Source organism: Grus americana, chromosome 26, assembly GCF_028858705.1.
Source record: "Grus americana isolate bGruAme1 chromosome 26, bGruAme1.mat, whole genome shotgun sequence".
Taxonomy (NCBI): Eukaryota; Metazoa; Chordata; class Aves; order Gruiformes; family Gruidae; genus Grus; species Grus americana.
The window spans coordinates 2,153,422-2,174,775 of NC_072877.1; the positions used below are offsets into that span (position 1 = coordinate 2,153,422).

Consider the following 21,354-nt stretch of genomic DNA (forward strand, 5'->3'; position numbering starts at 1 on the left):
GGCCCCGAACATCAGCCCTTCTCCCGCGCAACGGGCCACAGCCACCACCCACGTCCCATTTACGTGCCATTGAGTTGCCAGGAGCATCTGGCTGCGACGGCTCCCAAATTTCACATCCAAGCACAGCTAAAAAAAGTCACGTTAAGTGTCGTAGAAATCCTGCACGCATCGGTGCCCGGCTCAGCTTCACAATGTCCTGCTCAATTTTGCAGCAGCTAAAGGGTTTCATCTGCCGTCAGAATAGCAAATATCCCCCTGCTCTGATATTCAACCTGCTGGAAAAAGCTCGTCATTCGCCATACAGAGAGCAAAATCTTCCCTATAACCTGAATTTCCAGCAATTTGCTAAGAAGACACCGACCAAAAGGCCGGTGGAAGCCGCACGCATCGCTCTGTGTGGCCGGGCTCTGGCAAGATGCACCACGTTGGTTTGTTTTCCCTGATATTCAGCTGATGGGCACGATATGAAAGAATGAATGAATAATACAGTGGGGTGGGTTGTTTTTTTTTTTTTCTAAATTACATGTGTGCTCAGAGAGGTCTGATGGGCTCTGGCTGCTTGTCACGCAGGCGGCAGTTCCTCGCCGAGGTTGTAAATGTTGTTTTAATGCGGTAATAAGTTTCTCGCACGCTGAGTGAAGGATTAGCCACGTTGATTGCCCCTAAATGCCTTAAAAGAAATGAGCCAACCGTCCCAGCTTACTGCCACCTCCGACGTTGCAATGCCCGGCTGAGATTTGAGCTCCCAAAAAGTCCCGTGTGCCCTGGGAAAAGTCTAACCAAGCCAAACCGAGGATGGGTTTGGTTTAAGCAATAACAGGAAAGAAAACACGGAGATGCTCTCTTCTGGCAAGGCATTGCGGGCTTCCGGCTCAGCTGCAATTTGATTTTAAGACAATTATTGATGAACCCTCAAGAAGTTTGGGATTCGGTCATCGTGGCAAAGGGCAAAGCTCGATGTTACTCCCTACCGACCCCCCCCCCCCATCTGCCCTGCTGGGAACGGGGCGAAAGCTGCGTCAGCCCTTGCACAGCATCACTCCGGAGGATTTCTCATGCAGCTCTGGGGCTGTCAGGAAGTGATTAAGAAAGCAAAGGAAATAAAAGCAAGTCAAAGAGTTTTGATCCCGTTCACCCTCTCCCCCCCACGGCGTTGACACCGGAGAGCAGGATTATTCAGGGTGCCCTTTGAAGCCGTGCTTGCGTCAAAGGACGGCACCTGAAAACGGGGAATCGTCTCGATTCCAGCCTGGATTCAGTGGCAGAGAGGAGCGGGGGCTGATTTGGGGCAGAGCCTCATCTCTGCAAACTGTTGCGTGGTTTGTTCAGCCGCTGCCGCCCCAGCGCAGCCGCCTCTAACACGGCGCGTTTCCCAGTGCTGCTGCGGGGGTTGCACTGGGCAGCAAGAAAACCAAAGCCGGTCCGCGCGCTTTCCCCCAAGCTGGGCTTAGAGCACGTCACGGCTGAGCCAGCAAAGCGCATCGTGATCCGCATCCCCATCCCAGCCGGGGAACGCAGCCCCACCGCGTTCAACCGCTCCCGAAAAACTGCTCTCGAGTGTCACAAAAAGACGCGTTTCAGAGCAAACGGGCAACCAAAAGGTTGATTTCTCCAAAGCCACCCAAAAAGCCAGGGGTATTATTTGCTTTCCTCCCCGCTCTCCTCCCGGGAGCCTCTGATGTGTTTTCAGCTGGTTCGGCCGCCCCCGGAGCCGGCGCGCAGCCTGACGTCACCCCCCCGCGCTGCACCTCCAGCTCCCATTTATGCTGGCAGCGCTCTAAAGATAGATCCGAGCAAAGATTATCAGCCCGAGCGGTATTAATAGGAGGCAGCTGCTCTATAAAGAAGCTTTTAAATAATGTAAAGAAACTTCATCGTATTTTTAAAAGCCTTTCGAGCGAGCCAAGCTACCCCTCCTCTTCTCGTGCACCCCCCCTGAGCCCACGTGCACCCGCACCCGGGCGATGTGGTGGCCCGGGAGGGTCCCGATTTGTCACCCTCTTGCTCAAAAGCAGCTCTGCCATCGGTGGGGGCCGGGGACACGGCTCCATCCTTGCTTCAGCCCAAAGGGAGGGTGGCAGCAGGTTTGCGGGGCCGGGAAAGGGTGTGCTGACCCCCCCCCTGCTGCAGCGCTGGGCCAGCTTAGAGCAGCGACCTCTCAAAAAAAGCCCTCAGCAGAGCTGGTTTCAAGGAAAACACAGTGAGATGCCTGAAGCAGCACCGAGCAGAGCAAAATGCATCCCCGCGGGTCAGCGGGGCTGTGCCCAGGCTCTTCCCCTGGCTCTGCAGCGGGGCCGTGCGTGCCGGACGGCCACGAGCCTTGGGGTGGGCTCCTGAGAGGGGACGGCGTCCCGCTGCCGTGTCTGCTGGCCCTTTGAACGGCACGAAGGGAAATAACACCAGAGCTTGGTCTTTCCCCCAGCCGGCGCTGGTTCCCGGGCCATTTCTGAGCCAACTAAATGGCTCCCAAGCGCAACAACAGCCGGCGAAAACTGTGAAAGGCAAAAAATAAATATTGTGAAACTCGCGGCTGTAGAAACCAGCTGCCGATCGCCACATCTGGCCACCGGGGCAGGACCCGCTCGGAGGTCCGAGCGGACAGAGGCAGCGTCTCCCCCGCGCTCCCCGGGTACCCCTTGGCAGGAGCCGTGCGGTCCCCGCAGCATCGCCGTCCCTCTGCTCGGTAACCTCATCTCCCTGTTAACCGAATAATGGAGCGAAACCTTAGCTGCGCTGCTCTCAGCCTGAAAATAAAACAGACAGTGCAGATTCCTGCTAAACGCTGCACCGGGAGGGCAGTGGGTACCATGGAGATGCCATCTTTATATAAAGCCGGTGGGCGTCCGTGTGATGCCCAGCGCAAAAGGGTCTGGGTTTGGGCTGGGGCAGGAGGGAAACGCGGCAGCAGGGGCACCAACGTGCTGCTCTGAGCCCACAAGAGCTGCAGGGAGGACGCCGGCCTCTCCCCGCCGTGCCCGCGGGCAGCAGATGCCTGTGGTTGTTAGATGCCTGCAGCATGCCGTTACTTTTAAAGGCCAAACCAGGGCAAAATTTATTGCCGTGATGTGAAACCAGATGAGAGCAAATCCTATCGGAGTGGAATAAACGCTGCTCCCTGCGCAAACGCAGGCAGCAAGGCTGGACAGGCGCAAACGAGAAGCGGAGAGTGGGCACGGCCGCGACCCGCCGGCATCTCGGCTGCCTCCGCCTGACGCAGGGGGACGTGTCCGGGTTTGGGACTGGGCTCTCAGGAGGCTCCAGCTCTCCTGGCCCTCAGGCCAAGTCCCGTGGAGGAGTTTCTAACCCTCGGCAGGCACAATTCACACACTTGGGTTTTTAAGGAGGCTCTTCCTTTTGGCAGCCTTTCAGTCGAAAGCGGAAAGTTACACAGCTCACCCTTGGAGCTGATGGCCGTATCGTTAAGCATGATTTTTTTTTTTTTTTCTTAAATTAAATTCCAAAGAGGACGCCGCAAACGCCAGAACCAAAGGGGCTGCTTGGGTTGACCTCCGACTGCTTCGGCACGTATTTCACTCAGGCTCAGGAAGTTGCTCACGGCCAGTTTATATATTTTAAGGGCGGGTAGATTGACAAATAGGAAATCTATGACATGTAATAGCTGATAATGCATGATGCATTTCCCCCCTGCCCTGTGAATTATTTGAGGCTGCGTTTTATTTAAATATTATCACGCCTAGGATTTCAGTGTATGGCGTCCACAGATGACATCAGAGAGAAAAATATTAAGCAATTCTCCTTATTTTAGGAGCTTATTTAGTCCAGATATTTTAAGTTACATTTTTGGCCCAGTATCCAAGCGATCTTTCTTCAATCTAAACAAATGTCTCCCATTAAAAAAAAAAAAAAAAGCAAAACAAAACAAAACAAAACCCAAACCCAACAGATGTGGCGAGCCCCGCAGTTGTTCCAAAGCAGAAAGCAAACCCAAGCACGTTTGCCAGGCCCCGTCCGCCCACTTAACCGAGCCTGTCAAAACCAATAATAAAGAACACTTGTGCAGTGCTTGATGTTTGCAAACCACAGGGCAGCCTGCGATGGGGACAGAAGGAGAGCACGGGGCCAAGGAGCAACCCCCTTTTTTTAAGTGAGGATGTTGAGGTTTGGGGTTCGGGGAGGTGAAATTGGGAGGTCGGGGGGGGGGGGTAACCGAGCTCAGCTTTTCCCCCATCCCGCACACCGCAGCTTGTGGGCATTTTCATAACACCTCTCTCCTGCGGCTCAGAGGATGATGGAGGATTTTACACCCCGCTTGCACGGCTGGAAGGCGGGGGGCACACCGCTGCAATGCATTCAGCACGCCGCTTTGCACACGGAGCATCGAGGAGGCACCGACCAGATTCCCCGGGGAGCAGTTGTATCCCAAACACCCCAGACATTTCCCATCGTGTCTCATCCCTGTTTTCCTTGCCATAGCCAGGGGTTGGTTGGTTTTTTTTTTGGCTTGCCACCGTGCTCACAAACCCCCTCAGGCCCTCGCTCTTGGGGGGCTAACGACCCCCTCGGCTCCCTCCCGAATAACCCAGCCGGGAGCACCGCAGCCTCGCTGCCCAGCCAAGCAGCAGGATGGAGCTGCAGGAAGCCGGAGGATGAGTTTGGGATGCTCCAAGCCTAACAGCGGAGCTGCTGGTGGGACAGATGCTAGACCGGGCTGCTGCTGGGACTCCCTGGGAGCTGCGGAGGAGGCTGGAAGGGACCAGCGTCGGTCGCCCGCGTTGCCTCCCGCTCTACCCTCGCTGCTCAGCGAGCTGCAGGGTGATGCACTTTTTTTTTTTTTTTCCCCCAATTATTTTTTTTCCCAGCAGCTCTGCTCCCTGCCCACGGCGCTCAGCCACGGCTCTTGTGCCATCTGCCGACCGAAGGCCGCCGGCTCCGTGGCCCCGCCACGCCGCAGCACCCAGCACCCAGCACCCAGCACCCACTCGGCCTGCCCGCACCCATCCTCTCCCCTCCGGCAGCCGCAGGTGCGTCCTGCCCTCTCCTCGCTCCCGCCGCCACCTCCTGCCCAGCCCTGACTTGAAAGCATCCCCAGGAATTTGCCTAAATCCCAGAAACACCCAAAGATGTGAAAATTCTGCTCCATGACCATCCCCCTGGGCGGCACGGAGGGCAGGGGACGGGGCAAGGCTGCACCCCGGCTGCTGTCAGACCTGCTTTTGCAGAGGGCAGAACCAGGAAGGGTCTGCCCAAAATGTCCAGGTATAGAATCATAGAGTCATTTAGGTTGGAAAAGACCTTTAAGATCATCGAGTCCAACCGTAAACCTGACACTGCCAAGTCCAAATGCTGGGAAGTCTCCGCGGGGAGACTCTGCACCTCAGATGCTCAGCATCTCCAGCCCAGGCGCTGCCACCGGCCCCGGCAATCGTCCCCAGCCCTGCGCATCGATGCTGCAGCAGGCAGAAATGCAGCAATCTGTACGCCCGCTGCAACCCAGGGGATCGCACTCTTCGTCCTGGAGATACACGGGGGAAGGAGCCAGGTAGCCCCGGTGGTCTCATGAAGGATGCTCCCTGCAGCTCTCTGGTCAGAAAAAGTGACAGACAAGTACCCAGAATGTAATTTTGTGAGGTCACATTTCCTCCAGCTGCTGGGGGGGGGGGGACGGACACTGAATTATTCATGACGTTTCACCAAAATAATCCCTTTTAAAAATAACTCCCCTGCTTAAAAGATGGCGAGAGCACTTTTAGCACTGACCGGTATTTTTATCTCCCGAGCGTGACACAGCAAAGCCCCAAACCTCAGCAATTCCCAGCCCGTACCCACTGCTGACCCATTCCCTCTGTAACAGCGGGGGTGAAGGAGCACGGGGGGATTTTTCCACCCCCCCACCCCCCCTTTTCAGTGCTCAGCTTTGGCGTTTTGAGGAGCAGCAAAGCTGCACATCTCCGGTGTCCAAGCAGAGGGCACTGCTGGCTAATGCTTTGGGCCAAAGTCCTGGCACAGAAAAACCTCTCCCGGAGCAGATACCGCTGTAGCAGCAGCTGAGAAACCCTCTCTCCATTTAATCCCCTTGATTTCAACAGGTTTCCCCCAAAATCCAGAAATAATAGATAGAAAAATGGTCATAAAGTGCAGTCCAACAGAGCGGAGCGCCAGGGAAGTGCTGCCTTGTCTCCAAAGAGATGCCTAAAATGGGGCAAAAAAGAGATAACTAGAGGGCAGGGGACGACAGCCGGCCCCAGTTGGGGCCGTTCAGCCTTGTGCCTGAACTGCCTGCGCTTCATCAAGTCAGGATGGCCTTCCACCCTGCCTGCACCCTGCCCGCGCGCTGCCCTCACCCACTGCCTGCCTCTGCCAGCGCGGCAGAGACGTGGCCTTCGTCGTGGAGCCAGGCAGAAAGCAGATTCTCCGTGAACACTTGCTAAAGTTTCAAAGTTATTTTTATCCTACAAATCCTGAAAAGCAGCACATTTTTCTGGTTGGTTTCCTCCCCCCCCAATGTTTATTAGAAAGCTTTGGAGAGGGAATCTGCTTTCCCTCACCCGCCTACCGCTCGCTCTCTGCCATCACTTCCATTTTCTCTGCTTTTTGTTTTACTTCACTGATGAAAAAGGACAGAAAGTAGCTGGGGAAAAGAAGAAGATGTAGAAAACCCTTTTAAGTTTAATTTCAGCTGCATCACAGCATTTGCGAACTCCTTAGAGATGTCTACACACGTGCTCTGTGCTTGCAACCCCCGCCCCGTCCATCCACCTCACTCATTATTCCCTTTATTCCCATTATATCCCCATTATTCCCGTTATTCCCTCGTTCTGAGCGCTTTAAAAACAAAACCTTCTGGCAGGGCAGGAGTGCCTCGGGAGGGCTGGCTGCCCCATCGCGCTCCAGCAGACAGAGTCAGGTTTCCAGGGCCTCGGATGCTCCTCCGACGGCACATCGGGATCCTGATGCATCCCAGCGATAGCTGCCAGAAATCGGATACTTTGGGAGCCGCCGTGGTGCTACTGCCATAGAAATCCTCCCGTTTAAACGCCCGACGGCGGCTAGAAGCAGCTTTCTCCTGATTTCATCTAACCTAGTTAAAAAGAGGAGTAATGTCCCTGGAGAGTTGTAATAAAATTAACTTGCCAGTCAAAAAGAAGCTGGTGATTTATGACGGCTTGTGATAGATCCTCTTAGTCTCCTTCCCAGAAACCCCCCAGTGGCCTCTCGCTGCCAAAAGAGGCCGAGAGCCGCGGTCCATCGCCGGCACCGCGGGAAGGGCCCGAGCCCTTGCCAGTGCCGATGTCCGCGGCACCGGGCGAGCTCCCGGGCACCGGGCAGGGAGCGGGGCCAGGGCTGGGCAGGCTCGGCAGCGGGTTTTGGCAGGGCAGCACCTGCGGAGATGATTTACAAGCCTCATCCAAGCTTCCGGATGCTTCGGAGGCCGTTGCGGCTCTGCAAGCGAGGGAGGGCTGGATGCGGCTTATGGGGGCACACGGAGTGGGATGGGGAGCAGCCAGTGCAGCCCCCCGGCTGTCGCAGGGCACTAATCCTTCCCTGCTGCCCTGTGCTAAGCTCCGTTTTCCTTTGCTCTCCCCCAACTCAACCCACCCGGTGCCTCATCTCTCTGCAGATCCTGCGAGCCAAACTCCAGCCTCTCCATTAATCTTGGCCGCCCCGAGTCATTAGGGGCGGATAAAGCTACTTACCCCAATTCCTTCCTGCTCGTCTTGATCCCAGCCAAGCATTTTACCTTGGCGCCGGCTGCCTCCCGCCATCAACAAGCCAAGGTGTAATGTTACTGCCTGTTTGCTCTCGCCTTTTGGTGTTTCGAGTCCCAAACAAGCCATTTAGACGTGGCAATGAATCCGGCTGGGGACTGGGAAGGGGCTTTGGGAACGGGGCACAGCCTGGACTTGGAGAATGGGTTTGCAGGAGATAATCTTGTCCGCGGGGACGATGACGACGACGACGGGCTGCAGGGAGCACACAGCCGCTGCGGTGGCCGGCACGGGGAAGAAGCTGCAGCTGGAGGAGTCTGGGCTGGTTGAAGTGCTGCAGTGTCATCCCTGCATGGGATTGGAAATCTTGGGGTCTGGGAAGCAAGTGCAACAGCCAAAAAAGAGCAAAATAATCCCTCCAGGTATCCTCTCAGCGTGTGAGTCACACTGAAAAATTCACACTCTTACCAAGTGTGAGGAGAGTAGGACGAGGCCCGCAGCAAGGGATGGCAGGACTTAAAACCATCTCAGAGGAGAGTGAGTGCTCCTTGGGAGGGCAGCCCAAAGGAAACTGCTGGAGCAGGGCCTGAGCTTTACCCCCACCAAAGGGATTTAGCAGATGCTGAAGGAGGGCCGCGCCGCGGGCCTGCAAAGGCATCGCCACACGCTGCGAAACCCTCCCAGGGAAGGTGAGTTCGGTGTTTCTCACAATGTGTTTGGTCACAATTCCTACTTTACGCTAGAAAATAAGGCACGGTGTGCAGGGATCTCACGGACCACAGGAGCCGGGAATGAACCTGTGCATTACACAGAACCGAGGACCGACCTGTGGAGCCGTGAGCACTTTTCTCCCCAAGCCACTGTATTTATTTTCCCTCCTGTTCCAGCCCCTCACTTCCTTGCCTGCATTTGGGTAGTTTATTTATTCAGCCTGCCCTAACAGTCTGGTTTGGCTATTTCGGTGGTGCGAGAGATACCGACCCAACCCAGACAAAAACTAGCTCTACTCTGTCAGGGCTATCAGCAAACACCAGCCCCTGAGGCCGGCCAGGAATTTTAATTGAAATAGCCGGTCACTGGGCCCAGATAAGGCCCAGCATCACCCCACGGCCAGTGGGGCTCCCCACTGCCCCACGGGGCTACCAGGACACGGTCCCGCTCCCCAAATTCATGCGAGGGGCCCCGGTCCCATTCCATGCCCCAGTGGGGGGTCTGCCAGCTCGGTGCCCACCCACCAAGGCAGCACTGGGACAGACTGGAAGGGAACTGGGGCCCAGAGCTGCTCTCGGTGGGCAGCCCATGCTGGTGGGGGCTCTCACAGCATCCTACCCCCCCCCCCCCGCCCGCAGGAGCTAGGTGGTCTGCGCTCCTTATCAGCCGTTATCTCCCGAAGTCGCTCGCTAATGTGACCTTAATGGAGCTAAAATCGACTCGGTTTGTTTTATTGCAGCTTAGCCCAGATTCCCCCCCCCCCCCGCTTCTCGCTTCCCCTTGTTTTGGAAATAGAGAGGGGAAGGGGTCTGGCTCCTTCCTCGGGAGCTGAAAGGGGGCAGCACATGGGGAGCCGTGTCCGGGCCGGAGCATCCCGGGCGGCTCCCCCGGGGACCGACCCGCCTTCCCCTGCTCCCCCCAACCCCCGGGGACACCCCCCCCGGAGCCCGGCCCGACGGCGGGGGCCGGGGGTGGTGCCTGGCCCGGCGGCGGCAGGAGGGTCAGAGCCGGGGAGCGGGTCCCGGAGCGCAGAGCCCCGCTGCGGGCACGGCGGCTGGGGCGGCCCCCCCACCCCCCACGCCCGGGCCCTGGAAGATGCTGCCCACCCCCTTCTCGGTGAAGGACATCCTCAACCTGGAGCGGCCGGGAGCTGCCGGGGGACCCCGCACCGCCCCCGGCCCCCGGGGTGTCCGCAGCCCCGGCGGGGAGGACGAGCCGCCGCCGCCGCGTAAGTGACCCGCGGGGCCGGGGGACAGCGGGGCCGGGGGAGCCCCGCGGAGCCGCTTTCGTTCCCCTGGGCTGGAAAACCGAGGGCAGCGGAGCCGTCCGTTGTATCCTCGCACCCTCCAACCACGATCCCGCCGGAGCCCACGTTCCGTGCTGCGGCCGTGGCGAGTTTCCTCCTTCCCCCCCCCTTTTTTTTTACCCCAGCGTTTGGGTTTTGGGGGTTATTTGGGGCATTTTCCGGGTCCCGGCAAAACCGCGCATCCCTCCCCGTGCGCCCCCGCCGCTCCGGCTGCCCTCGGGGAAACGAAGCGGCCCGGGCGAGGTGGATATAACCGCGGGGTTTTTTTCTTACGAAAGGCACAAATCGCCACCGCTTTCGATGACACAAAACCCCGTTTCGATGCTCTGTAAATTGTCCCCGCTGAGGACGGGGACCGCCGCGGCACGACCGGCCCCGGGGGCGCGGAGCCGGCAGCGGGGATGCGGCTCCGGAGCGGCCCCCGAGGGGGAAATCGGACGGGCCCCCTCTTCTCCCCCCGGCTAAAAATCCGACAGTTTCCTTCGCTCCTGTTTCCCTAATGCCCGTCGGCTGCAGAGCGGAGAAACGGGGAAACCAGTAGGAGCAGAGCCTGAGCACTGGGCGGCACTGGGATACAGAGCTAGAGAGCCGGAGAAGGCGAGAGGAGCCCGGGGAGGACTCTCCGTCAGCTTCACAACTGCAGACGGAGCCCTCCAGCACCCCATTTCCCCGCAGCCCCCCCTCAAATTCCCTGAGCCCCCGCTGTGGCTGCCAGGGTGCGGAGCGCATCCCAGCACCTGGGGAGCGGTCGCTGTGCGAGACCCCCGACGAGCTCGCCTGCAACACAAAACGCCAGCAACTTAAAAAAACAAACCCTACAATTACTTTGCGTCTTCTCTCACATCTAACAATTTTTCCTCCTTCGTTCCCAGCCCCTTCGTTATTCTGGTTTTGCTTAAATTTGGAGAGCTGCGGAATTCCCCTTTCCTCGGGCGCTGGAGGTAAATCCTGCCAGAGCTCTGACTGCCATCACTTCCATCCCTCCGGAGCAAGACTGTGGGGAAGGGGATTTGTGGTTTGGGGTACTCAAACCTACAGCGTACCCCACTTTCCCTGGGCCCCTCCAGGCTGGGGCTGCCGCGGTGGCAGCACCCACAGCAGCACAGGCGCCGTTAGGAGGGACGGAAAGGAGGCATTATCCAAAATTCATGTAACAGCCAGGCTTCTCATTCCACCAAAAAAAAGGGAATTTTCTTGAATTCCCATTAAACACCACAGAAAAGTTCATATTAAACTTGTCAACTATCAACCCTACTTCATCTTATTCCCAAGGGGCCCCATTCCCAATTTGATCCCTCCTTTGGAAACAACCCTCGCTGGGAACAGAACAGGACTTCGGTCTCACTTCGCTTTGGGTTTTTCTTGCTGCAGGAAAATGTTTGCTCGCTCACCCTTTTGAAGCAGATGAGAAGCAAGCCGACTCCTGCCACCATCCCAAGCAGCGACAGCGGAGAAAACCCCGAGTTTTATTCTCCCAAGCTCAGGTATTTGAACTGGAGCAGCGATTTAAGCAACAGAAATACCTCTCCGCTCCGGAAAGGGAGCACCTCGCCAACGTGCTCAAGCTCACCTCCACGCAGGTGAAAATCTGGTTCCAAAACCGGAGGTACAAGTGCAAGAGGCAAAGGCAGGATAAATCCCTGGAGCTGGCTGCCCACCCGCTGCCCCCACGGAGGGTGGCAGTGCCCGTGCTGGTCAGGGACGGCAAACCCTGTCTTGGGGGCTCCCAGCCTTATCCAGCCCCATACGGCATCACCGCCAGCCCTTACTCCTATAGCTCCTACTACAGTGCCTATAGCAGCAGCCCGTACGGTGCCAGCTATGGGGGGGGCTACACCGGGGTGCCCCCCAGTGCCACCCCCAGCAGCCACACTGTGAACGTGAGCTTGGGCATGGCCAGCGCTGCTCAGCACCAGCCCGCGTGCTTGCAAGCCACTGTGCAAGCGGGGATCAGGGCTTGGTAGATGGGCATGGAGGTCAGGACCGCCTGAAAAGCGCTGAGGAAAGCCGCCCTCCGCTCCAGAGCCCAGCCGTCGTCAGGACAGGAGCTGAATCCAGAGGGTTTCTGCTGCCTCGGACAGTGGGACGTCTCCAGAGCATCCGTCCCCTCCAGGCAGCTCGTGTGGTCACATCTCTGCAAAGGCAGGTCAGGAGAGAGGGGGACGCTGCCGCTCCAGCACTGCGACTTTGGGGACCTAATGGCTGAGGGCATTTATTTATTTAAACACAAATGTTTTGGAGTCTGGCCCTTCCTGCTCCCAGAGGGTTTGATCTTCCAGGATGCCAGTGCACGGCCGTCACGAGGGCATGAACGCTGGTCTTCTTCCTAAGGACAACTGGAAAACAGGGTCTGTGCACATCGCTGGGCGTTCACTTTTTTATGAACACTATTTAAAGCTTTGAGTTCCTCTAATCTTTTGAGATACATTTCTGATTTATATTTCTTAATATCTCCCAGCACAGGTGTTAATTTCTGTCTTTATCATTATTATTATTTGCAAATAAACAAATTGATGAAGTTGAGTGTTTTCACTCTCTCACCATTCCCCACTTAGTATTTTGACTTTTCCTATCCACGGCTTGCATTCGAGCATAAAAATCTGATCCAAAGGAAAAAAAAAAAATCAATCTTAATACTAATAATTAACCCAGAAAGATAATTGCCTTGTAGTCCAAGCTTGGGGAGCTCCCAAGGTTTAACCCCCTCCCTAACTCTTGGCAAGTGTTCTCGGCTCTCTGTTGCTATTCCCTCCCTGGTAAAATGGGTTTGCAGGTTCGTGGTGGGGCAGCTCCGCGGTTACAGGATCACACCGTGCGTTGGTGCCACCTGAATCACACCAGCACCACCGGTGCTGAACCAAGAGGTGCAGGATCCCCCAAATCAGGATCCATCGGCACCAAGGGCTTTGCCGATCAAAGGACTGTACGTATATCTGTATCTATGTATCTGTCTCTATATATTTATGATATAGAAGGGGTGAATGCTGCTGCAACGTCCTGGGGCAGATCGAAGGGGAGCACAGCCACATCCCCAACAGGCGGCACGAATCCACAGCCTCACACTTGGACAATAAACCCAGTGAGACCTCGTTAGAGCGACCCACGCATCGGGCTGCCCCTGGCCTCCCAGTGCAGGCTTTACTCGTATCGGGGAGGGGGGGAAAACCACACAGAGGTCAATGCCTGATGCACGATACTGGTTTAACAGAGATCTTTCCACTACAACGCCAAGAGATCCCCCGGGCGGAGCCAGACAGCAACCCGCACACAACTCCCACCGCACGGGACAGGGAAAATGTCCCCTCGCAACCTCCGTCCCCCCTCCAGGCTGCTGCCCCCTCCTCCCCGCTCCTTTCCCCACAGTGTCTTATCCTCCCGGCGTTTGGTGAAAAGAGTCTTGCAGGAGGCAATTAAGCTTTTATCTCTAATCCCACTCAGCCCCATCGCTCCGGCTTTCACTTGCTTCCCAAAAGGGACATCCCTGACATCCAAATCAAACCAGAAAAACGCTCTCGGCGAGACAGCTTGCTCGCCGTCCTGCCACTCCGAGGCTTTGCAGCCCCACCGAGATCCTGGAAACGACCGGGTAAGGTGACAGCTACTCTGGGTGCTGCCCCTTCTCCTCCCCCTCGTCCATCCGCACTCACTCAGGGCTATCTCCCAAAATCAGCTGGGTCTTGGGTCTCTGTCCTGGCTTTGGAGCAGCCAGGGGACACGACAGGGTCCTTGCACCAGGAAATGCTGCTGGCATCGGGGAAAGCCCCGGCAAACAGCAGCATCCCCAATGCATGGGCTCACCTGCAAGTCTTAACAACACTGAGAGTTTTTTCCTTTGAGGTTCAGCGACAAAATGAGGCAAATCACATAAAACTCCCCCCAAATAAGCACAGAAAGCAAAGAAGGAAATTGCTTAGAAAAAAGAAAAAAAAAACAACCTGAAAATGGGAATCACGAGCACCAAAGGCATCGTTTATGTCCCTCCATATGTTTTGGAGGGGCTTCCCGAAGTTCCCCGTAGGGATACCCTGAAAACCCTGGTGCTGGCCAGAGCCCCTCTGTCGCCTGCCTCTCCGCGGCACATGCCGGGGCCGTTGCTTTAAACCTCCCGTTTCCAGCCCAAATCAGAAATTACCCGCTACACCAACCGCTGCCAAAACGAGCTTTCCCAAACGCACACACGAACCAGCCCACGTTTCCTCAAAGCCTTCTCCTGGCCCAAAACTCCTGTCCCGGGCCAAATTACTCACTGCTCATCAGCTACGAGTTATTTTCACCGAGCGAGCAGAGGATGCGGGCGCTGGAGGTGCAGGGACGAGATGCTTGACCACGAAAGAGCCGTGGCATGAGGCTGCCCAGGACAGACCCACGGACGGAGGGGTCAAGCACAGGGACAGCACCAGGAGCTTGCACTAATGGTTGTGGTAAAGCTCTGGCTGCAAAGCAGAGGTGTAACAGCCCACGCTCTATTTGCAGGAAAATGCTGAATTGAAGTGAAATGATCCTCCTGGAAGGAAGGGAATCGCCTGGCTTCTGGGAAGAGGAGCCCTTCTGCTGGGTCTTATGTTCGTGAATTTGTGCCAGAGCCCAAAATAGTTATGGACGCACAACAGGCTGAGCGCCTGGGCGTGCAGGCACGTGCCGATCCCTGCCAGCACCACGGGCAGCTGAACATCAGCAGGGGTGGGGTCTCTGCAGGGGGAAAATCGCCTCCCGAATTCAGCACGGAGTGTCCCCGGGGAGCAGCACGGCTTCCTGACCCGAGCGAGCATCCCCGCATGGCGCTGCACCCACAGTCACGCCGACGTGCCCTCGGCAAGCCCAGCGGGGTGCGTGCTGAGCCCCAGTCCTGCCAGGGGACCCACCGGTGCCCCTCGGGGCTCCCCATCATCCCGAGCCCCCCCCGGGCAGCACAGTGGCATCCGGCTCAAGCACCGGAGCGGGTGGGCAGGGAGCCGTGGGGCAGCCCCCCACCCACAGCGGCACCTCACGCCGGTTCCCAATTTGCTCTCCAGAAGCGAGGCCGGGGGGTTAGAGGGCCGGCGGCCAGGGCACGGCTGCAATAATACTCTTGGGATCCAATTGCTTCATAAATCTTTCCAAATTCCCTTTCTCAGACTATAGGAGGTTAATGAGGCTGAAGTATTGAAGCTACTGGAGTTTTCCAAGCATCCGGTGAATACAGGGGGAATTTTCTAAGCCAGGAGCGTCAGCAGGTTAAAATCAGGGTTTGGGGCACGTCCGCCCAACCTGCTCTGGGCTGTGGGCTGCTGTAACCAAACACCCTCCTGTAAAATCAACAAAGTCCTCAGGGGATTTCAAGCAAATCTATTGTTTCCCCTTTTTAAAGTTAAGAAAAAAAAAAACCCATGCCCGGGCTTTTCGGCTGAGGAAGAGGGGCTGAGTTTGAGTGGAGGCTTTAGGAACAGAAGAGCTGATTAGCGCTACGTTATTTCAACAGCAAAAGGAGTTTGCAGGCAAAGGGGCTATAGGGGGTGACTATATATACATACGTGGGTCAGAGGGTGCCTGCAGTCCCCGGGGATGCTGCTCATCTGCACCCACAGAGCCAAATCCTGCTCCCACCAGATTGCTTTGCCTTATGATGGGGCAAGGTGATTTTTTAATCACGCGCTGCCCCCATCCGAGGGCGTTTCGCGGCTGTTTGTGTGGCGAGCAGGGAGTTGTTTTCCAAACAGAAACTCTAGAAGAACAACTACAAATAGATACTCAGGAAAAAAAAAAATCTGTTAGAACAGAGCTGGACTCATGGTTTTTCTTGGAATCGGGAAAGTTTTGCTCCTTTCGGGTGCCTTTGAACACAGGGCCTTGCAGGATGGCGTATAAAGGCACTACGGCTGCTTAAATAAATGCCGTCCCATTCCACAGCTGGTGCAGGAATGAGTCTGAGGTTTAGGCTTAAATTTTCATGCGAACCCTCTGCCCCTTTCTGTGCAAGCATCTGCCTCTGGATCCGCCCTCCCTGTTGCATCTCAACTTCCATTTTAGAGCCCTCGTTAGAGCAGCTTCGCAAAGCTGATGAAAATGTCTTTGACATTCCCCCCCTGTTTTTCAACAAACTGAAAGTGCATCAAAGTGGAAGGTTTAGAAGAAAACCCTCAAAGCCGTCAAAATAAAAAAAACCACAAACCAAAACACAATCCTTTTATTGTCTTCACTTTTTTCCCCTGAAAACAGCATTTCCCCAAAGAGCTCTAGGGATTACTCTGGGACGTAAATCATTTCCTTAAGTAGGAACAAGCAGAGCATCAGCTCGTTGGAGCTGGGGTGGCGGATGCAGAAGCGGTCCCCTCGCAGAGCATCCCTCCAAGGCAGCGATGCTGCTCCCCGTTCCTCCTGCCAAAACCCCCACCCTGGGAGCATTTTGATCCTAAAAAGGAGGAACTCACTTAGGCATCCTTCTCTCATCGTAACAGCTCGGGGGGGGATTTGCCAGCAAAGGAGCAAGCGGGGGGCACGGAGGAGGCTGAGGTTTGGCCATGACCCCGTGGATCCGTGGGGAAGGGCGTCCTGAGCGAGAGGGAGAAGCAAGCAGCCAGAAAACTCGTGGGAGCCAAGACACAACCGAAGGGCGTAGACTCCTGCCAGGGATCTCCAATCAGGCCCGGGGAGGCTTGGCTGCCTGCCCTATAAATGCAGAGCCGGGAGGGTGGGAAGCCAGCGTGCCTCTGGGCAGGGAGAGGAAGAGGAGGATGAGTGCCGGGGTGCTCCCCGCAAGGAGGCAGAGAGCACCCAGCAGCACCCCAGCAGGGATGAGCCGGACCCCGATGGCAGCCCAGCAGACCGTGCCGGTCTCCTCCAGGCCCCGGACATCCTTCCTCATCCAAGACATCCTCTGGGACGGGGCAGAGCGGGGAGCACGGCCGGAGCGGGGCAAGAGCGGCGGGTTTGGCAGCCCGGAGGACGGGGAGCCGGGGGCAGGCACGGCGCAGGGCAGCGAGGGCAGTTTGGCCCCGGGGGCTACCCCAGGGCACCCCCCCGGGAGCCCTCGTCCCCCAGGAGCATCGCCAGCCCAGGTCCGAGGAACACCCCACGAGGCGGACGCAGGTAAGGGGGTGGAAGCTCCTGGCTGAGCCCGTTGGCCGGGGAATGGATCAGCAATGTCTACGCTTGGGTCAACCGAGGGGCAGGATCCAGACCCAGCCGCCTCGAGCACCCCAGAGCCAAATAATCCGTGCTTTAAATGCCAGGGAGTAGCTGTGCTCTAGCAGCGGGAAAGCAAGAGAAATAGCAACTGCGTGCAAACCTTTCGCCAGGCGCTTCAAATAACTCAAAGGCCTGGATCTGCCTAAAATGACATTTTGAAAAAAAACAAACCAGTCAATGGATTTCTGCGATATCGTGGGAAATAAAGTTCCCTCTTCATGCAGAAGGTCCCCAGCGAGGGCACCTTAGGGCTGCCAGCTCAGAGAGGCAGTTTGTGCCCGTCCTTCAGCGCCGCGATGCTGCCGCAGCCGAGCTCATCGGCGCCTCCGGTCCGGGGATATTTGGAAAGTCCCCATGTTGAATTTGTGCCGTTTGCAGCAGGGCTCAACTTTCCCACGTGCCCAGCAGTGTGTTCCTGCCTGTACCGCTGCACATCGCCTGCTTTATTCATAACGATCCTGCTCCTCTTGCCCCAGCATCCCTTTCTAGCATGCAACCCCTAAATTCATTGCAGGCAATGACGTTTCAGAAGCAACATACCGAAAATCACACTCAGAAACAAATTTTTTTGACCAGCGCCTCTCTGATTGTAGCAGCGCGAGCGCGGCCGGGGCTGGGGAAGGGCTCAGCCTCTCCCTGCCCAAGCAGTCCTGGGCTGAGCTGCAATAGCCAAAAAGGCAATTTGGAACTCTCTAGCGACCGGCTCTCGCTTGCTAAGAGCCCTTGCCAGGGGAATTTTGGCTTTACGTTTCAATTCTATTAAAAGAAGCTTCTGTATAAAAGCAAGTTCAGAAACAGCCTCCAGGCTGATTATTACAAAAATCATTAAAAGCCGTACCAAATCCCGCAGAAAGTGGCTAGTGTAAATCAGCGCGGCTCTGGGGATTTTGGTGGCACTACCATGACTTACACAAGCTGGGAATTAAGCCCGTTGTTTCTATCTTGAGCATTATGTTCACATCTTAAGAAAACATACTAAGAAATGACTAAAGGAAAAAAAAAAAAAAAAAGCCTATTTCCATCCCAAGCTGGGTAATACACAAAAAGGAACTAACTGCATAAATAAATTGACTTGAGAAGTTTTAACAGTTATAGGTGACGCTGCCCAGGGAGCTCAGCACCTTCCTGGGTTGTGGCTCAGGCGACCGAGTGGTGCCACGAGAAATAAGTTGGAGGCAAACACCGAGACGCGGCTTTGGAGTTGTGATCCCAATCCAGGTTGCAGCTTTATGCCAGGCCTGAAGTTTTAAAAATCCACCCCAAAATTTCTTGGCATTGCCTTGGAGTCGTGAAAGAGAAAAGAGAGGAATTTACTTCTGATGCTTTCTAACTGCAGCCTGCTTTCGGCTGCACTGATTTCCCATTTCTGAGTCCATAGCTTGAGGACAGAAACTTATTTTCTCAGGGGACTGGGATTTTTCCACAGACAGAGGAGGACATTTCAAAGAAGTGCCTAATAATACGAATTCTGCAATAAAAATCTCAAGAGCTGTCAATGCCATAATGTGTGTAACAATAGTACCTTGAGGTTTTAGGCAGACCTTCACCAGCATTGCAAAATATCCCTTTGTATTATTTTAGTCCCTTGAATGTATGTGCATATTGAATGCATGCTGATATGAATTAAGAAAGTGTGATTTAGGAAGAAAAAAATTTCCTTATATGACTTTAAGACAGTGTTCACTCCATTAAATGAAAATATTTCCGAGATAATATGAATATTCTGCTCTCTGGAAGGGAAAAAGCAAGGGATTCGGGCAATTTCCAAGCGGGTAATTCTCAGCTCTTTCCTCCTGCAGATGTCACGGCGGAGACCTACCTGTCAGACTGCGACCCCCCCCTGCAACCCCTGCCCATCGCCCAGCGCCCCCCCAAGCAGGCGAAGCGTTCTCGGGCAGCGTTCTCCCACACCCAAGTCATCGAACTGGAGCGGAAATTCAGCCACCAAAAATACCTCTCTGCCCCCGAGCGAGCCCACCTGGCCAAAAACCTGCAGCTTACCGAGACCCAGGTGAAAATCTGGTTCCAGAACAGGAGGTACAAAACCAAGAGGAAACAGGTCGCCTCCGAAATCAGCAGACTGGACACGCGTCTGGCGGGGCAGAAAGCGGCCGAGCTCCCCGGAGCATCGCTGCTCGCTCTGCGGGGCGGCTGGCAGTACCTGCCTTGCCTCTACTACTTGAACGGCTGGAGTCCCTCCTGGTGGTAACCGCTTTTTTAAGCAGAAAGCATCTTTTTCTCTCTCTCTCTCTTTTTTTTTTTTTTTTAATACTGTGTCGCTCTTTCTAGCGCTAATTAGGGGAGGGAGACCCCATTCGCAGTAACGATCAGCATCCTGTAGTTGCCGCGCAAGCCTCTCTCATCGCTAACAGTAAAAACAAAACAAAACAAAACAAAACAAAAAAAGCCCAAGATTTTCAAAGCGTGTAATTCAGCACACGTGATAGCACTGCTCTGGGGTCGATCTGCAGCTGTAAAATATCGCAGGCTCTTTTGGGGGCAGAAAGGGATGGTCCAGCCCCGGAGACGGCGATCGCCCCTCTCTGCCCCTCCTAAGCCGCCTGTGCCCCCCTGGAGCCTTCACCCCTCACTGCGAGCAAGCGGGCAAAGAGTGAACTGCTGATCCCGTGCTGGCACCAATACGACCCCAGCACGGCCGCTTCAGCCACCAGATGCCATATGACCTAAAAATTAGGCTTAAAAAAAAAAAAGGCAAAAAAAATGTGCATTTCTGCCATTGATACCAGAATTGCTAATGGTCCCAGAGGGGGCTTAGACCCCCCCTGAGATTTCTGCGTGCTGTTGGGCAGCACCACAGCCTCCACCTGGGACAAAATGCTTTCAGGGAGAATTAATCCCCTTTTTGCCACGAGCGACGACAACCCGAAGTGCCTGACGGTCACGGAGCTGCAGCCGGGAACCAGGTTTGCCGGGACGTGAGCGAAGGCGGCCGCCCCAGCCGGGACGGAGCCGTGCCAGTTCCCCCCACCCAAACCCGTCCCTCTGCCCTGCCACGGCCGAGACGCCAACCGCTGGTGCCTTAACAGCCTTGAGAAGCTGAACCAGAAAGCCTCGGGAACACGGACAATAGCGCAATGACAGATGAGTTTTGCATATCCGGGTGTTGATGCTGTTTGAACATTCCCATGTAAGCTATTTAAAACAGCAACAGCTCAAAGAGTTCGGCGCTGCCGTCAGCTTTCAAAGCGGCAAACTCTCTGCAAGTGAAATCAGTCCAAGTCCCAGCACCGAGGCATCAGGGCAGGAAGAGGATGATACCTTTACAACTGATTTTTTAGTGAGATGACAACTATTTGCACTAGCAGAGTAGCAAAGATTTTTTTATTTTTTTTTAACTAAGCATACTTAAAACTTTAGATGCCACTAAGTCCATGGGAGAAAGTGTAGAAATTAAGGAGATTTCCAAGAGAGGAAACACATCAACTGCCTTTTCTCAGCTAGTGTAAATCAGCATAGTTCTGCTGGAACAAATTTAATCTTCTGAAACAACGATACACGGAGGCTTCTTCCCTGCGAACCCCCAGAAATGCTCCCGAGGTGCCTGTTAGAATTAAAAATCACAGCGCTCCAATTCCCTCCCGCAGCAGGGAAACACAGACAGTAAGGTAACGTTAAGGAACTGCTTAGATCTGTCCCTTTGAACAACATCACTTGGAAACTGATCTTCCGCCTTGCCGATAGATCCGGATCTTGCGAGCTCGCAGGCGCAGCAAAGGCGAAGCTGGTGGGGGGTACGGGGACGCAGCAAACCTCCGGGGGAGGGAGGGCAGGGAGGGGAGAACGCGCAAACCCTTTGCAGCAGATACTCAGTTGCTCTTGCTATCACAGCTGTTTGCCCAGTTTGGAGGACAACCAGTTGCTTTCTAATTGTCTGAAAGTAACCCCTAATATCTTGAGATAACATTTTTCTTCCAGCTCCTGCTCTCAGATGCTGCATATCCCCCCCAGCCCGTTCTCCCGCAGCCGGCGCTCGGGAAAGAAGGCCATCTCCCCTGCGCTGTTGCAATGTGTTTCAAACCCAGCCCTGCTGCTTATCCACCTTGCACTCTGCTTATCCACCGCTTGGAACAAAAAACAAACCAAAAAAAAAAAAAAGCCCTTATGGCCTCGAAGCCAAGCCCCCGCAGGGCACGCATCCCTCCTGATGGCATCTCCAAGGGGAGAAAGTCCTGCTGAAATCCCGTGGGCTCACCCACACCCGCACCCTTGGGATGCTGCTCCAGTCAATGCAGAGACACTCTGTTTGCACTAAATACGCTGGCGTAGCAGATTTGACCGTCCTGGCGCTGCCCCTGAACAGGGATCGCGGGGTGTGCTTTGCACAGACGGTGGGAGAGCAGCAGGGACGGGCACGTTACGCTGGGAAGGACTGAACTGGGCTGGGAAAATTAGATATAAACTGAAAATTAGATATAAACTGAAAATTAGATATAAACTGAACTTCTTGGACGCTTCTTTGGGAAAATGTTTGTGTTGTAGCTACTT

General features: G+C 55.3%; 2 protein-coding genes across 2 annotated transcripts; both read left to right on the forward strand.

Annotated features, from left to right (window-relative positions):
• The first annotated feature begins 9,473 nt into the window (after positions 1-9,473).
• NKX2-6 (NK2 homeobox 6) lies at positions 9,474-11,648 on the forward strand. Its single transcript, XM_054804355.1, has 2 exons — positions 9,474-9,606; positions 11,056-11,648. Exons 1-2 carry the CDS (start codon positions 9,474-9,476, stop codon positions 11,646-11,648), a joined length of 726 nt encoding a protein of 241 aa, XP_054660330.1.
• A 4,151-nt stretch (positions 11,649-15,799) lies between these two features.
• On the forward strand, positions 15,800-19,083 carry NKX3-1 (NK3 homeobox 1). Its single transcript, XM_054804393.1, has 2 exons — positions 15,800-16,749; positions 18,648-19,083. Exons 1-2 carry the CDS (start codon positions 16,182-16,184, stop codon positions 19,055-19,057), a joined length of 978 nt encoding a protein of 325 aa, XP_054660368.1. The 5' UTR covers positions 15,800-16,181; the 3' UTR covers positions 19,058-19,083.
• The last annotated feature ends 2,271 nt before the right edge of the window (positions 19,084-21,354 follow it).

Bases quoted from the DNA above. Each gene is read 5' to 3' on its own strand.
- NKX2-6 (XM_054804355.1), top strand. From the start codon at position 9,474: ATGCTGCCCACCCCCTTCTCGGTGAAGGACATCCTCAACCTGGAGCGG. The intron at 9,607-11,055 runs GTAAGTGACCCG...TTCTTGCTGCAG, and splicing joins GGACGAGCCGCCGCCGCCGC to GAAAATGTTTGCTCGCTCAC.
- NKX3-1 (XM_054804393.1), top strand. From the start codon at position 16,182: ATGACCCCGTGGATCCGTGGGGAAGGGCGTCCTGAGCGAGAGGGAGAA. The intron at 16,750-18,647 runs GTAAGGGGGTGG...TTCCTCCTGCAG, and splicing joins ACCCCACGAGGCGGACGCAG to ATGTCACGGCGGAGACCTAC.